The 17,532-nt window shown below is 35.8% G+C and overlaps 1 protein-coding gene across 1 annotated transcript; it reads left to right on the top strand.

Annotated features, from left to right (window-relative positions):
• Window positions 1–1,171: 1,171 nt before the first annotated feature.
• Window positions 1,172–14,870, top strand: LOC120356547 (RING finger protein nhl-1-like; the record flags this gene model as incomplete). Its single annotated transcript, XM_039445495.1, has 4 exons — window positions 1,172–1,343; window positions 4,481–4,621; window positions 7,699–7,839; window positions 14,634–14,870. Coding segments are annotated over 4 exons (676 nt in total), but the record flags the coding sequence as incomplete, so codon positions are not given.
• Window positions 14,871–17,532: the final 2,662 nt, after the last annotated feature.

The raw sequence follows: 17,532 nt of genomic DNA, 5'->3' as shown, positions 1-17,532 counted from the left end.
GATAAAGTACTCAATCAATCAATGAAAACCTCATTCACTACCTCGTTTCCTTGTTATTGAATCACTTCTACTGTGTATCCCATTCAAATGATACTGTTCAAATCACTTCTTCTGTGTATCATTCCCATGATACTGTATCCCATCAAATGATACTGTTTAAATAACTTCTTCTGTGTATCATTCCCATGATATTGTATCCCATTCAAATGATACTGTTCAAATAACTTCTTCTGTGTATCATTCTCATGATACTGTATCCCATTCAAATGATACTGTTTAAATAACTTCTTCTGTGTATCATTCCCATGATACTGTATCCCATTCAAATGATACTGTTTAAATCACTTTTTAAAAATAGTTTGAGCATTTGCTCAAGAGTAGAAGCTTATACTCAAAACTGTATGAATAAACTAAAGCATTTGCTCAACTTTTGAAGCAAATGCTTCAAAGAAGGTGAGTCTAGTCTAGAGCAGCTTATCACCTTTTGCTCATAATAAATGGCTTAACTAATTCGTATGAGGAAGAGGAAACTATAACAGATACGATCACAACCAATAGTTGAGAACTATAAACTCTTTCTAGGTTCAACCATGAAATATATCACCATTATCCCTACGAAAGAATAAACGAAAAAGATAGCTACCTGATATAAAGATAGCCATCACAAAATAGGAAATAGGCATTTAAGAAGATGAGAGTGTAGACGATTATAAGAAGGCTGGCTATTGATATTATAAGAATATGCTAAAGATTATTATAGAGATGACATTTATTTCAAAATTCTAAACTCAACTAACCTAAAACTCTATTCATAAATAGAAAACAGAGCAGACGACGCAAACACAAGCGGTGCCCCTACTTGCATATTTAGTGCTTCCATGAGCTAAAAAACAAAGTAAGGCTATAAAAGCGAATCAGCTGATGAAAAATCTTAAAATACGTGAGCAGTTGCTCCAGAGTTCAGAAGCATAAGGTAAGCTTATTCATATATAAATAAGCAAATGCTTTTGCTTCTACCTTTTGCTCATGAGCAAAAACTTATGCTCCATGCTCTTGCTCATGAGCATTCGCTCTAGTTTTATTCATATGGGCCACTGTTTAAATCACTTCTCTGTGTATCATTCCCATGATACTGTATCACATTCAAATGATACTGTGTCATATGCTCAAGGTTTCGCAGCAGCGGTACTAGCCCCAGCAGCGTGTACCTGGCCAAGCGTCGCCAGCTGTTTAGTGTGGGAGCGAGGGGGAGCGAGGCCGGATGCTTCACCTGGCCACGTGGCATCGCAGTGGCACCCGACAACCACATTGTCGTCGCCGACTCGTCCAACCATCGTGTCCAGGTATACAGAGTGTTCACAAACTCCTTACAAATATTCAAGGGAATTCTTCCTGAGTAAATATCATATTTAAATTGTCTGGAAGTGTTCAGTTACTCACACAGTGGCCATTTTGCTTTTTTCACGTATTATTTCTTCCTAAATAATGGTTAAACATACGAAATTGAAACACTGCACAATCATTCACAACAACTAGACAAAGCTACAAAAAATTATGATAATTTTTCAAATTCATCAAACAATATGATGGCCATTCGAAATGTTGTTTCTTAAATAACTCAGAAATCTTCTATTTTAGAACCAAAATAGAATTGACGGAAAATTAATAGAACAAGTGAAAATTTCAGCTATTTATTCGTGGATACAATATTACAAATCATATAGAATAATATGATTGGGTAGGAACAACAGGATTAGCCCAAAACTATTCCATTCCAAAATTTTGATAATGTTACATGTCCATAAAAATAGGTTATGTTCTACTGTAAATAGTTCAAGCTCAATTTTCGTCCAAAAATAAATATAAGATGCAAATTTTAAATTTAGAAGAATTAAAACACCAAACGAAAGTAAATATTACACTTAATTATCACTGCACATTCATTGATTAAGTTATTTTATAAAATTTAGAAGCCATAAATACACACAAATTCTTACTAAGAACAGCTAATAAATACTATCTTGGTAATGATGTAACATAAGATACAGATATTGATGTATACAATAAATTTTAAAGTTTCAGAAAATATGTGGCACTATACATAGAAACCTGAAAAATAAAACAAGACAAGAAACCAGGATAAATTTCTATTATACCATTGCAGTTCCGATTCTCCTGTATGGAAGTGAGAATTGGATTCACACACGTAGAATGAACAGTCGAATTCAATCTGCAGAAATGAGGTTTCTAAGTAGTGTATTTGGCTGCACTAGAGTTGATAGAATCAGAAATACTGATATAAGACAGGTTTTATTGGTTGCTCCTCTACATGAAAGAATTATACAAAATAAACACAACTGGTGCAGTCATTTGGATAGAATGCTACCTGGAAGAATGCCCGCTGTAGTCCAAAACTATAGACCTACAGGAAAAAGAGATGTAGGGAGGCCAAGAAAAAGATAGGTACCGGAACAGGCTCATTAATAAACCTAATCCCTGAAGTGAAGATGATCGTTTATTTTACTAAAAAATTACAAGAATAACTTTTTTTAGTAGATCTAATTACCTCTCGAATGGTATCTGATTTTTCAAGATTGGGCCAATATTAACGGTGATATGGCCGCCTTAGTTATAGGTGTCCACTGAAAGTTTGTTGTAGTGCAACGTTAGTAGACAGAAGGTTGATCACTCACAGGTGTAAGATTTAAAGTGGTGGGGGGAACGCCAGCGTGACGTCACCTGTAGTGAAAAAGTGATAGAGTAACCACACTGGGCATACAGTTTATTCACTGTATCTTCAAATACATCGTTGCTTAATCCCCTCAAGATTGACCTAGAACTTGAAAAATATTTATACTTATAGCGAATGAATCACCTATTCTAATGATGTTGTTAAATATTTCAAGTTCATTCAACGTGTTTGAATAAAATGAAGTTGAAAGTTTTTCATGAATCTAAAAACGTGACACGAAAAAGTTAATATCTGGGAAGCGTTAGTAGACAACATTGAATTATTATAATATTCAGATTGCCAGATAACAATCTTGACAAACCAATGCATTGCAATAAACCGATAAACCGATCCTGATAATTCCGATGAATTCTATTCATATAAATGCACTGAACCACATGCTGGTATCAAGCAAATGTTTCAGGGGATCAAAATATCTCATCCCCGAAATTCCCAAGCTGATGTATAGCCAAACTAGAAATATAAACACAACCTAGAAGATGAAGAAACCTTAAGGGTTTAAAAGGGAATCTTGACAAACCAATGCATTGCAATAAACCGATAAACCGATCCTGATAATTCCGATGAATTCTATTCATATAAATGCACTGAACACATGCTGGTATCAAGCAAATGTTTCAAGGGGATCAAAATATGTCATCCCCGAAATTCCCAAGTGATGTATAGCCAAACTAGAAAATATAAACACAACCTAGAAGATGAAGAAACCTTAAGGGTTTAAAAGGGAAGGTTAGAAAGTGAGGTTTTTGCTTTTATATGGCAAAATGCTTGTATTATTTAAATGATTTGATAATTATTGTAAAGCAGAAACAGAAAGCTTGCATGTCAGAAAATGTTTGTGTATGATTTGACTATACGTCACCTTATGATTTTCAAGAATGCGATATTCTGCCTAATCAGTAGTACAGCCTACGTCACGGCTGCAGTTCTCCCACTCCAATTGCTTCTCAAGTAAAATACTATAGATGAGTGACCAACCTTCTGTCTACTAACTTGGTTGTAGTGCAATACAAGGCATGCTAATAGATTCGCCTCAATGATGCAACAATCTCTATTTGCATTGCATGTTAATAGTAAGCGATTTCAAAAAATAAAATAACGTTATATAACCCTCGTGGTAGGTCACCAACCACCAAAGCTGCCATATCTCAGTCAATATTGGTAGTCTTAAAAATTCAAGTATTTATCTATTATTTTATTGGTTCAATGATACAAAAATATTATTTAAAATAATTTGGGGAGGATCAACAGGCACAGCCCAAAACTGTTCCTGTTTATTTGATTAACTTTGGTATTTCTATCCTTGTAGAAACTAAAATTTATAACACACTTTTTTCATGTATTTGAACACGACATGCAGTCAATTTATCAAGTAAATAATTAAAAACTTTTACTTACTGACTGAAGCACTTTCGACCGTTTAGCGATCATTTACAACAGTGCAGACCGGAAAAGTTTTGACGGTTAGGAAGATTTGTGGTGTTTATTATGTGATCAAAAAGTTTGTTGGATTTGAAATTTAGCTGTTCATTTAGTATGTTGTTACTGTCTAGGATGGTGGCTTTAAAATTTCAAACTGTTCTGCTAAAATTTATATCCGATAGGAGTAATAATTACTAATAATATAAGTAATATAACAGACAAGCATCCCATACAACCGATTTTCATAGTATCTATAAAATATTTAATTTTGTATCTGTGGTGATATTTTGTATTTTCTGTCAACAGGTTTTCGACTCTAACGGAATTTTCCAGAAGGAGTTCGGTCAATACGGTAACGGAGAGGGAGAATTTGATTGTCTAGCAGGAGTGGCTGTCAACCGTATTGGTCAATTCATTATTGCCGATAGATACAACCATAGAATACAGGTGAGGGATTCAACTTCAGTTCAGATAATTCAGTTCTGAATTGGTTACCTGCTATAGTGAGGTCCACGTTATAATGGCAGTATTCGATCAGCATTGGTGTTGCTATCCTTGTCTACCAATCCACAAAGCAGATAGCGAATGTATCAAATCATAGTGTTGTGTATCAAGTTGAGATGATACTGTATCACATTGTGTTGATACTGTATCATGATGTGGTTGTTCTTGTTCTATAGTGAGGTCCACGTTATAATGGCAGTATTCGATTAGCATTGGTGTTGCTAGCCTTGTCTATTATTCGACAAAGCAGATAGCGAATGTATCAAATCATAGTGTTGTGTATCAAGTTGAGATGATACTGTATCATATTGTGTTGATACTGTATCATGTTGTGGTTGTTCTTGTTCTATAGTGAGGTCCACGTTATAATGGCAGTATTTGATTGACATTGGTGTTGCTAGCCTTGTCTATCATTCCACAAAGCAGATAGATCTCTTTCTCGCTTCGCTCTGTTGCCAGATTTTGCCACAATGTAGAACAGTTTTCTATAAAGTGAGAAGTTTTTAGCTCAAAAATTTCTAGTTTCATTCAAAATTTAGACTTTTTGAATAATTATTTAGTTACTGTTCTAGATTTTTTAATTTCAGATTCTAATAGTATCTATTAGATTCAAAATTTGCTCGTTTATCTGAGTATTGAAGAGTGTAAATTGTATTTTGAAAAGTGAAAGTGACATAACCAACATTTTGATTTGGACAGTATAGTATAAATTGGAAATGGGACTTTCCTCATGTTAAGTATTTGTACACAATGTAAATAAATAACTAAATAACAGTGGAGAAAGATAGCAGAACAATGTTGCCTCCAATTTTGGCACAATTACCTCAAAATTTTTACCATTTCACAGACACAACAGCCTTCATTCATCAATGCTCACCATTTTCTAACAGAATTCTATAATTTGCTACTCAATTTTCACCATTTTATTGAAAACCTACTGGGTTTTGAATTTCGTGAGAATCGTTGGAGCCGTTATCGATATCCCTTGGACATAAATAACCAATAACCATATAAATAACCAAATATATTGTATAAAAATTGTATAATACACTATAATTATAATACAATTATGACATTGGAGGAAAAACTAGGCTAAGCCTGTACTATTTCTCTCCAAAAATTTTGATAAAATGCTAATGTTGTCCAAAAGTTAAGGTTATGTAATCACACACTGCTTCGTCACTTGATTTTCGGTCCAGGAATAATGAATTGAAAATTTTGAATTTTGAAGGTTGATGTTATACTCTAAATGAATCACAGAATGTATCACAATAAATTAAAAACTTTAAAAATATTGCACTTATTTTTAAAATTTGAATACAAAATCAAAAAATCTGGTGTGGTGCACTCACACAACTTTCCTTGCCGTTATGAAAATTGATCAACTGACGCTAGTATTCCCGCGCATCTCAAGTCTACTTTTCTAAGATCTGAGCCAGCTGGTGACAGGACAATAGCGCTGCAGACACACGAAGTCTGCTATCTCTTCATAGTGAATGATTTAATAGAATCAACAGTTGCCAACAGTTTGCAATTTAATAATCTTATTTTCTCTAATTTCGAGCTTATTTTCAATTTTAGGTGAAAATGCTACTGAACATTAATTGTAGAGATTTTTATGCTCAATCTTTTATACTTGAAATTTTTTGTTGAAATTGTATCTGAAGCCTGATAATTGGGAGTCTAAAATCAAACTTTGCATGGATGGTACAGTGCTCCTGAAATTTTTTCAGGTATGAGACTTGTGGCAGTTGATAGAGCTTATCAATGACTTTTCTAGGTATGGATTCAATCAAAATCGTCGTAGCCGTTTTCGAGAAAATCGCGAAAAACCCTGTTTTTGACAACATTTTCGCCATTTCAGCCGCCATCTTGAATTGCATTTGATCGAAATTGTTCGTGTCGGATCCTTATAGTGAAAGGACCTTAAGTTCCAAATTTCAAGTCATTCCATTAATTGGGAGATGAGACATCGTGTACACAGACGCACATGCACTCATACACACACACACACACACACACACACCACGCACACACGCACACACGCACACACGCACACACGCACACACGCACACACGCACACACGCACACACGCACACACGCACACACGCACACACGCACACACGCACACACGCACACACACACACACACACACACACACACACACCACACACACACACACACACACACCACACACACACAACACACACACACACACACACACACACACACACACACCACACACCACACACGCACACACGCACACACGCACACACGCACACACGCACACACGCACACACGCACACACGCACACACGCACACACGCACACACGCACACACGCACACACGCACACACGCACACAACGCACACACGCACACACGCACACACGCACACACGCACACACGCACACACGCACACACGCACACAACGCACACACGCACACACGCACACACGCACACACACACACACCACACACACACACACACCACACACCACACACACAACACACACACACACACCACACACAACACACACCACACACACACACACACACACACACACACACACCACACACCACACACACACACACACACACCACAACACACACACACACACACACCACACACACACACACACACACACACACACACACACACACACACACACACACACCACACACACCACACACACACACAGACTAATACCCCAAAAACCACTTTTTTGGACTCAGGGGACCTTGAAACGTATAGGAATTTAGAAATTGGTGTACCTTAATTTTTTTCGTTTTTTAATTTAATTTCTTAGCTATGGTAATAGGGCAAGGAAAGTAGAACCTACTCACTATTAGTTATTTACAGCTGATAAATATAAAAATATATACAGATATTGCTCGCTTAATATGATAGGATAGTCATATAAATTCGGAGATTTCAACCTGTTCTCAATTTTTTCTCATCTTCTTGGATTTTTGGAAGGTTTTCGAACAGTTTTTTCAAGGATTTATGATTTTGTTTGTCAGGTTTTTGACCCGGCAGGCAGATTCCTACGTACATTTGGAAGCCAGGGTACTGCTGATGGCAGATTCAACTACCCTTGGGGTATCACCACTGACGCCCTCGGCTTCATTTACGTGTGTGACAAGGAGAACCATCGTGTCCAGGTAAACTCCCTTCTCTCTTCATCATTCTTATCAGGCTATCTTATATCTTCTACTCTCTTTTCTCGTCGTCGTCTTCTTCTTCTTCTCCTCCTCCTCCATCCCCTTCTCCTTCTCCTTCTCCTTCTCCTTCTCCTTCTCCTTCTCCTTCTCCTTCTCCTTCTCCTTCTCCTCAACCACATTTTCCTCCTCCATCTTCTCCCTCACCACCTCCTCCTCCTCCTCGTCCTTATCCACCTCCTCCTACTCCTCCTTCTCCTTCTCCTCCACCTTCTTCTTCCCTCCACCTTCTTCTTCCCTCCACCTTCTTCTTCCCTTCACCTCCTCCTCACCATTCTTCAGCATCTCCTTCTCCACCTTCTCCTTCACCTTTTGGTGGAGAGTTAGTGGGGAGGATATTTTTAATATTCTTTCCGAAGAATGGACATTGATATGTCCAAAGCTCCGCCAATTTATGTACATGCATAACAATATGATTATTATCTATAGTTATTATATTACAAATTGCTTTTTCATATCATATACAGTTCAATAATTATTTTCTTAGTCTATATTATGTAAATTCATCTATAATTTTGCTGTATTGTAAGCTATTGTATATAAGTGTATAAGCCAGTATATATTGTAATCTACATTAATAAAGTACTCAATCAATCAATCAATCAATCACCTTTTCCTCCTCCTCTTCCTCCTCCTCCTCGTCCTTATCCACCTCCTCCTACTCCTCCTTCTCCTTCTTCTTCTTCTTTATCTCTATCCCTCTCACTATCTTCTATCTCTGCTACAATCTCTATGTTATCTCTCTTCCACTCATCCATTCATTCATTAATCCAGGGTCTCCAACCTACGGCCCGCAGGCCACATCCGGCCCGCAGATGGATTTTTTCCGGCCCGCCGAGAGTTATTGCAACAGATTTTTCAAAATATATATTTATACACATTTTTAACAACATCTGTGAGTTCAGTACTCTTCTCTTACTAGCCACTCCATTTCTTAATAAGTGTAAAATTAGCTGTAAACAAGCAGCGATCAACCATCGCGAGATATTAGCAAATGGTCTGCACGGACTGTACATGTCCCTGTTTGAACGCTACAAACAAGGTAACCTACTTCCATTTTACAGCTGTTGACTCCCAGAAAAAGACTAAAAATATTGAATGAAAAAGACTAAGAAATTGTCAAAAAACCACTGATTTATTGATAATTAGAAAGACCGGTTTCGGTTATTACACCATTGTCAATCTCTGATAAACTAAAAATATGAAAAAAACATGCTCGAGCTATGTTTTCTCTTTTTGGATCTACCTACAAGTGTGAGCAGACATTTTCAAAAATGAAGTTTGTTAAATCCAAATACTTCCTTGTCAGATGAACATTTTAAATCAATTTTAATGATCGGAACCACAAAGTTTGATCCTAAATGGGCGGACAATTCAAGTGGGAAACAAATTCTTACTAAAAATGTGTATTCTTTATTAACATGGTAACTTTTTATAAATTCATGCATTGTCAAGTTTTCTTATGAGCTTTTTACAATCAATAAATTGGACTTTGTATTAAAATGAAATTAATTGGTTTGTTTCTTCCTACTTAAACTTCTTCCTAATTCAAGTGGGAAACAGATTCTTACTAAAAATGAGTATTCTTTATTAACATGGTAACTTTTTATAAATTCATGCATTGTCAAGTTTTCTTATGAGCTTTTTACACTCAATAGATTGGACTTTGTATTAAAATGAAATTAATTGGTTTGTTTCTTCCTACTTAAACTTCTTCCTAATTCAAGTGGGAAACAAATTCTTACTAAAAATGAGTATTCTCTATTAACATGGTAACTTTTTATAAATTCATGCATTGTCAAGTTTTCTTATGAGCTTTTTACACTCAATAAATTGGACTTTGTATTAAAATGAAATTAATTGGTTTGTTTAAACATTACTTAAACATTACTTAAAACTCCTAATATATTAATATAAAGAAAAATAAAAATCTCAGTACCCTTTTAGAAATATTTTATCACAACATGTTTCGAACATTTATGCCATTTTCAAGTGATAAACATCATTACAAGTGATTATCACTTGATAGGATAGTCATATAAATTCGGAGATTTCAACCTGTTCTCAATTTTTTTCTCATCTTCTTGGATTTTTGGAAGGTTTTCGAACAGTTTTTTCAAGGATTTATGGTTTTGTTTGTCAGGTTTTTGACCCGGCAGGCAGATTCCTACGTACATTTGGAAGCCAGGGTACTGCTGATGGCAGATTCAACTACCCTTGGGGTATCACCACTGACGCCCTCGGCTTCATTTACGTGTGTGACAAGGAGAACCATCGTGTCCAGGTAAACTCCCTTCTCTCTTCATCATTCTTATCAGGCTATCTTATATCTTCTACTCTCTTTTCTCGTTGTCTTCTTCTTCTTCTTCTTCTTCTTCTTCTTCTTCTTCTTCTTCTTCTTCTTCTTCTTCTTCTCCTCCTCCTCCTCCATCCCCTTCTCCTTCTCCTCAACCACATTTTCCTCCTCCATCTTCTCCCTCACCACCTCCTCCTCCTCCTCTTTCACCTTCTCCTTCTCCTTCTCCTCCACCTTCTCCTTCCCTTCACCTTCTTCTTCCCTTCACCTCCTCCTCACCATTCTTCAGCATCTCCTTCTCCACCTTCTCCTTCACCTTTTGGTGGAGAGTTAGTGGGGAGGATATTTTTAATATTCTTTCCGAAGAATGGACATTGATATGTCCAAAGCTCCGCCAATTTATGTACATGCATAACAATATGATTATTATCTATAGTTATTATATTACAAATTGCTTTTTCATATCATATACAGTTCAATAATTATTTTCTTAGTCTATATTATGTAAATTCATCTATAATTTTGCTGTATTGTAAGCTATTGTATATAAGTGTATAAGCCAGTATATATTGTAATCTACATTAATAAAGTACTCAATCAATCAATCAATCAATCACCTTTTCCTCCTCCTCTCCTCCTCCTCCTCGTCCTTATCCACCTCCTCCTACTCCTCCTTCTCCTTCTTCTTCTTCTTCTTCTTCTTCTTCTTCTTCTTCTCCTCCTCCTCCATCCCCTTCTCCTTCTCCTCAACCACATTTTCCTCCTCCATCTTCTCCCTCACCACCTCCTCCTCCTCCTCTTTCACCTTCTCCTTCTCCTTCTCCTCCACCTTCTTCTTCCCTCCACCTTCTTCTTCCCTTCACCTCCTCCTCACCATTCTTCAGCATCTCCTTCTCCACCTTCTCCTTCACCTTTTGGTGGAGAGTTAGTGGGGAGGATATTTTTAATATTCTTTCCGAAGAATGGACATTGATATGTCCAAAGCTCCGCCAATTTATGTACATGCATAACAATATGATTATTATCTATAGTTATTATATTACAAATTGCTTTTTCATATCATATACAGTTCAATAATTATTTTCTTAGTCTATATTATGTAAATTCATCTATAATTTTGCTGTATTGTAAGCTATTGTATATAAGTGTATAAGCCAGTATATATTGTAATCTACATAAATAAAGTACTCAATCAATCAATCAATCAATCACCTTTTCCTCCTCCTCTTCCTCCTCCTCCTCGTCCTTATCCACCTCCTCCTACTCCTCCTTCTCCTTCTTCTTCTTCTTCATCTCTATCCCTCTCACTATCTTCTATCTCTGCTACAATCTCTGTTATCTCTCTTCCACTCATTCATTCATTCATTAATCCAGGGTCTCCAACCTACGGCCGCAGGCCACATCCGGCCCGCAGATGGATTTTTTCCGGCCCGCCGAGAGTTATTGCATCAGATTTTTAAATATATATTCATACACATTTTCGACAACAACTGTGAGTTTAGTACTCTTCTCTTACTAGCCACTCCATTTCTTAATAAGTGTAAAATTAGCTGTAAACAAGCAGCGATCAACCATCGCGAGATATTAGCAAATGGTTTGCACGTACTGTACATGTCCCTGTTGAACGCTACAAACAAGGTAACCTACTCCCATTTTACAGCTGTTGACTCCCAGAAAAAGACTAAAAATATTGAATGAAAAAGACTAAGAAATTGTCAAAAAACCACTGATTTATTGATAATTAGAAAGACCGGTTTCGGTTATTACACCATTGTCAATCTCTGATAAACTAAAAATATGAAAAAAACATGCTCGAGCTATGTTTTCTCTTTTTGGATCTACCTACAAGTGTGAGCAGACATTTTCAAAAATGAAGTTTGTTAAATCCAAATACTTCCTTGTCAGATGAACATTTTAAATCAATTTTAATGATCGGAACCACAAAGTTTGATCCTAAATGGTCGGACAATTCAAGTGGGAAACAAATTCTTACTAAAAATGTGTATTCTTTATTAACATGGTAACTTCTTATAAATTCATGCATTGTCAAGTTTTCTTATGAGCTTTTTACACTCAATAAATTGGACTTTGTATTAAAATGAAATTAATTGGTTTGTTTCTTCCTACTTAAACTTCTTCCTAATTCAAGTGGGAAACAGATTCTTACTAAAAATGAGTATTCTTATTAACATGGTAACTTTTTATGAATTCATGCATTGTCAAGTTTTCTATGAGCTTTTTACACTCAATAGATTGGACTTTGTATTAAAATGAAATTAATTGGTTGTTTCTTCCTACTTAAACTTCTTCCTAATTCAAGTGAGAAACAAATTCTACTAAAAATGAGTATTCTTTATTAACATGGTAACTTTTTATAAATTCATGCATTGTCAAGTTTTCTTATGAGCTTTTTACACTCAATAAATGGACTTTGTATTAAAATGAAATTAATTGGTTTGTTTAAACATTACTTAAACATTACTTAAAACTCCTAATATATTAATATAAAGAAAAATAAAAATCTCAGTACCTTTTAGAAATATTTTATCACAACATGTTTCGAACATTTATGCCATTTTCAAGTGATAACATCATTACAAGTGATTATCACTTGAAAATGGCATAAATATTACAAGTAGCACTATACAGAAAAGAGATAAATAAGATGTCATATCCTCATATATTATATAATAATTGTACACCCCCCCAAATCCCCCGTCGTGTGTGTCCCCACAAGTCAAATTCCACGTACATCCTTGTTATTGGCCCTCCAAGCCTCCCAAGAATTAACAATGGATAAAAAAGGTTGGAGACCCCTGCATTAATCTATTCTCACTCACTCTCTCTGTCTCGTGCATGGAATGCACTTCCTGTTTCTATCAGGTCTATCGAGAGCCGAGCGAGCTTCATCCTGACTTTAAAAAACATATTTTGGAACAAATGACTGAAACTGTCCGGCCCTAGAACCATCACATGACAACCATCCCTCACCCATTCCACTAATATAAACCGTTAAACCTGTTATAGAACGAATTGTATATATATATAATATATATATATATATATTATATAAACTCATGTTATTCCATTATCCACTGCATACTGCTGTATATTACTGAAAGTTGATAACCCTGATCTACTTTCAGCCTACTTCATTTTATTAATCAATTATTGATCTTATCTACCTATATAATTATTTTACTTATCAATTTCTGTTTTTTTTTCTCTTAAACATTCATATTGATTAAAACTTTTACAATATTTCCATTAATAATAAATCCTTAGTTTAAATAATGAAATTAACGTTTGGTAGAGAGTTAGTGGGGAGGATATTTTTAATATTGTTTCCGAAGAATGGACATTGATATGTCCAAAGCTCCGCCAATTTATGTAGATGCATAACAATATAATTATTATCTATAGTTATTATATTAGAAATTGCTTTTCATATCATATACAGTTCAATAATTATTTTCCTAGTATATATTATGTAAATTCATCTATAATTTTGCTGTATCGTAAGCTATTGTATATAAGTGTATAAGCCAGTATATATTGTAATCTACATACATTGAATCTACCCAGTTCCTCGGAGTTTTTTTGCAATCCAATCTTAAATGGAATACCCATATAGGAAATATATATAATAGAGTACTAAGAGGGCTTTTTATGTGAGAAGGTTGGCTGGAAGTGTGACAATAGAGGTCTTGAAAACAGTTTACTTTGCGATTATCCACAGTCACCTAGCCTATGGTATAATTTTGTGGGGAAATAGTCCTTTGGCTGGTAAACTTTTCCTGCTACAGAAGAGAGCCATTAGAATATTACACAATGAAGAGCCACGTAGTCATTGTAGACCATTGTTTATTGAGAATAAAATTCTGACTCTTCTTATATGTATGTCCTGGAATGTCTGTGTTATGTCAAAAAAAACCTGGATAATTTAGCCTCAACTCTGATAGGCATACATACAATACAAGAGGGGCAAATAATATAGGTGTCGAATGGTGCTCTTCCAGCGCATCATTGAGAAGTTTCAGGGCCCAATCTCTCAGATTTTATAATGCCCTTCCGTCATTGGTAAGAGACCTAGATGCCACCCAATATAAAGATAGAGTTAGGAAAGGCCTAATAAGAGGTGGACTTTACAAGGTACCTGAATTTTATAAAATTTCACAGTCTATGTAAATCTGTCACTATTGTGTATGTTTAGGCTGTGTAAACTTAGTTTGTGATCTTGTTTAATAGGTGGGTTTTAGATGTGATTGTGTTTTGGCTGTGTAGTCTTTTGTGTTGTTAATTATTTTGTAAGCTTGTGACGATGACCAATGTTTGTTGTGAACCAGATGGTAATAAATATATTATTATTATTATTAAAATTATAATTATTATTATTATTATCATAAATAAAGAACTCAATCAATCAATCAATCTCGCACAGGTGTTCCAGTCAGACGGCACCATAGTGGGCAAATTCGGGTCGCACGGCAGCAAGCCAGGCCAGCTCGAGCACCCGCACTACATCGCAGTCAGCAACACCAACCGAGTCATCGTCTCGGACTCCAACAATCACCGCATACAGATATTCGACGTCAACGGCCGCGTGCTCTCCACTTTCGGCCAGGAAGGATCTGACAACGGCCAGTTCAAGTTCCCCAGGTAAGCCACCACGCCACACTATATAACTAGTAGTTCTGTGAACAGCAGACCTCACTCATCCACAAGTACCTGATTGAAACTATAGACCTTATGGAAATACAGCAATGGACTGGCTTCTCCACACATCTGTGTAATCACTTGTCAGCTGATTCATGATGAATAATTCTATGGTCTGATTTTTACTCTAATATTGGCATATGAAGGAGGCTCCTTTTTCCTTTTATACTTGTAGTTCTGTGAACAGTAGACCTCACGTAGTATTCTCATCCACAAGTACCTGATTGAAACTATAGACCTTATGTAAATACAGCAATAGACTGGCTTCTCCACACATCTGTGTAATCACTTGTCAGCTGATTCATGATGAATAATTCTATAGTCTGATTTTTACTCTAATATTGGCGTATGAAGGAGGATCCTTTTTCCTTTCATACTAGTAGTTCTGTGAACAGTAGACCTCACGTAGTATTCTCATCCACAAGTACCTGATTGAAACTATAGACCTTATGGAAATACAGCAATAGACTGGCTTCTCCACACATCTGTGTATCACTTGTCACTGATTCATGATGAATAATTCTATGGTCTGATTTTTACTCTAATATTGGCATATGAAGGAGGCTCCTTTTTCCTTTTATACTTGTAGTTCTGTGAACAGTAGACCTCACGTAGTATTCTCATCCACAAGTACCTGATTGAAACTATAGACCTTATGGAAATACAGCAATAGACTGGCTTCTCCACACATCTGTGTAGTCACTTGTCAGCTGATTTATGATGAATAATAATTCTATAGTCTGATTTTTACTCTGATATTGGCGTATGAAGGAGGCTCCTTTTTCCTTCTATACTAGTAGTTCTGTGAACAGTAGACCTCATGCAGTATTCTCATCCACAAGTGCCTGATTGAAACTATAGACCTTATGGAAATACAGCAATAGACTGGCTTCTCCACACATCTGTGTAATCACTTGTCAGCTGATTTATGATGAATAATTCTATAGTCTGATTTTTACTCTAATATTGGCGTATGAAGGAGGCTCCTTTTTCCTTTTATATTATCCTTGAAATGCAACATTTCCAAAAACCTTGTATATACTTCGACGCGCAATTTAAAAAGGAACATACCTGTCAAATTTCATGAAAACCTATCACCACGTTCCGCCGTAAATGCGCAACATATAAACATTTTTAAACATTAAGAGAAATGCCAAACCGTCGACTTGAATCTTAGACCTCACTTCGCTCGGTCAATGAGTTGAGTAGTTGAGACGTGATGATGCGCCAAACATAATATTCCTATCCTGTACGTGTATAAGACAGTTCTCTACTCTATTATAGTATAGATGATAATTATAATAATAATAATTTATTCATTTATCATTCATTTCATTGGCAATTACAGATCATAATTATAATATGATGGAGAGAAGACAACAGGCATAGCCCAAAACTGTCTTCTCCCAAATTTTACAAATAAAAGTTTCAAAAAGAATAGGTTAAGATTTCACTTTCACTTCAAAAAGTCCAATTTCCACTTCAAAACTAATGACTAAACTAAAAATTTTGAGTTTTGATATTTGAAAACTGATTGAAAACAAAAATAATAATATATTTATTACCATTTGTTTTATAATACATTGGTCATCGTCACAAGTATACAAAATAATTAACAATACAAAGTCTACCCAGCTAAAACACAATTACATCTAAATTTACTTATTATTCAAGATTACAAGCTTAGTTTACACAGCCCAACATACACATAGTACAGATTTACATAGACTGTGAAATTTTATAAAATTCAGGTACCTTGTAAAGTCCACCTCTTATTAGGCCTTTCCTAACTCTATCTTTATATTGGGTGGCATCTAGGTCTCTTACCAATGACGGAAGGGCATTATAAAATCTGAGAGATTGGGCCCTGAAACTTCTCAATGATGCGCTGGAAGAGCACCATTCGACACCTATATTACTTGCCCCTCTTGTATTGTATGTATGCCTATCAGAGTATATCATCTTGAATCTATTACGTGTTATTGGTAGGTTTAGTTTTCAACGATTTAGAAGTCTGAAATCTGAAAAAAAGGATAGCTCTTTGAAAGAAAGATCATTCCTCTCGCCATAAGAAAACAGAGGCTCGCTACGCTCGCCCCAGGAATGACAAGGTGAATATGAGACAGCTCCAACTATTTGCCTCAGAATTGATCTTAGGCTCTCCGCAAGCCTTAAAAATCTGGTGTGGCGCACTCACACAACTTTCCTTGCCGTTATGAAAATTGATCACCTGACGCTAGTGTTCCCGCGCATCACAAGTCTACTATTCAAAGATTTGGCCAGCTGGTGACAGGGCAATACGCTGGAGACCACATGAGGTTGCTATCTCTTCTAGTGAATGATTTAATAGAATCAACAATAATTTGTAATTGAATAATCACATTTTCTCGAATTTAAAGCTTATTTTCAATTTTAGTGAAAATGTTACTGAACATTAATTGTAGAGATTTTCATGCTCAATCTACTCCACTTGATTTTTTTTGTTTCAATGTATCTGAAGCCTGATAATTGGGAATCTATCTGCATTGATGGGGCGGAGCTCCTGAAATTTTTACAGATATGGGACTTGTGGCAGTTGATAGAGCTTATCGATGACTATTTTAGGTATGAATTTGATCAAAATC

Source organism: Nilaparvata lugens, unplaced genomic scaffold (assembly GCF_014356525.2).
Source record: "Nilaparvata lugens isolate BPH unplaced genomic scaffold, ASM1435652v1 scaffold7078, whole genome shotgun sequence".
In the NCBI taxonomy this organism is placed as follows: Eukaryota; Metazoa; Arthropoda; class Insecta; order Hemiptera; family Delphacidae; genus Nilaparvata; species Nilaparvata lugens.
Note: the sequence above shows the minus strand (reverse complement) of the source record. Positions and strands in the feature narration are given on the sequence as shown.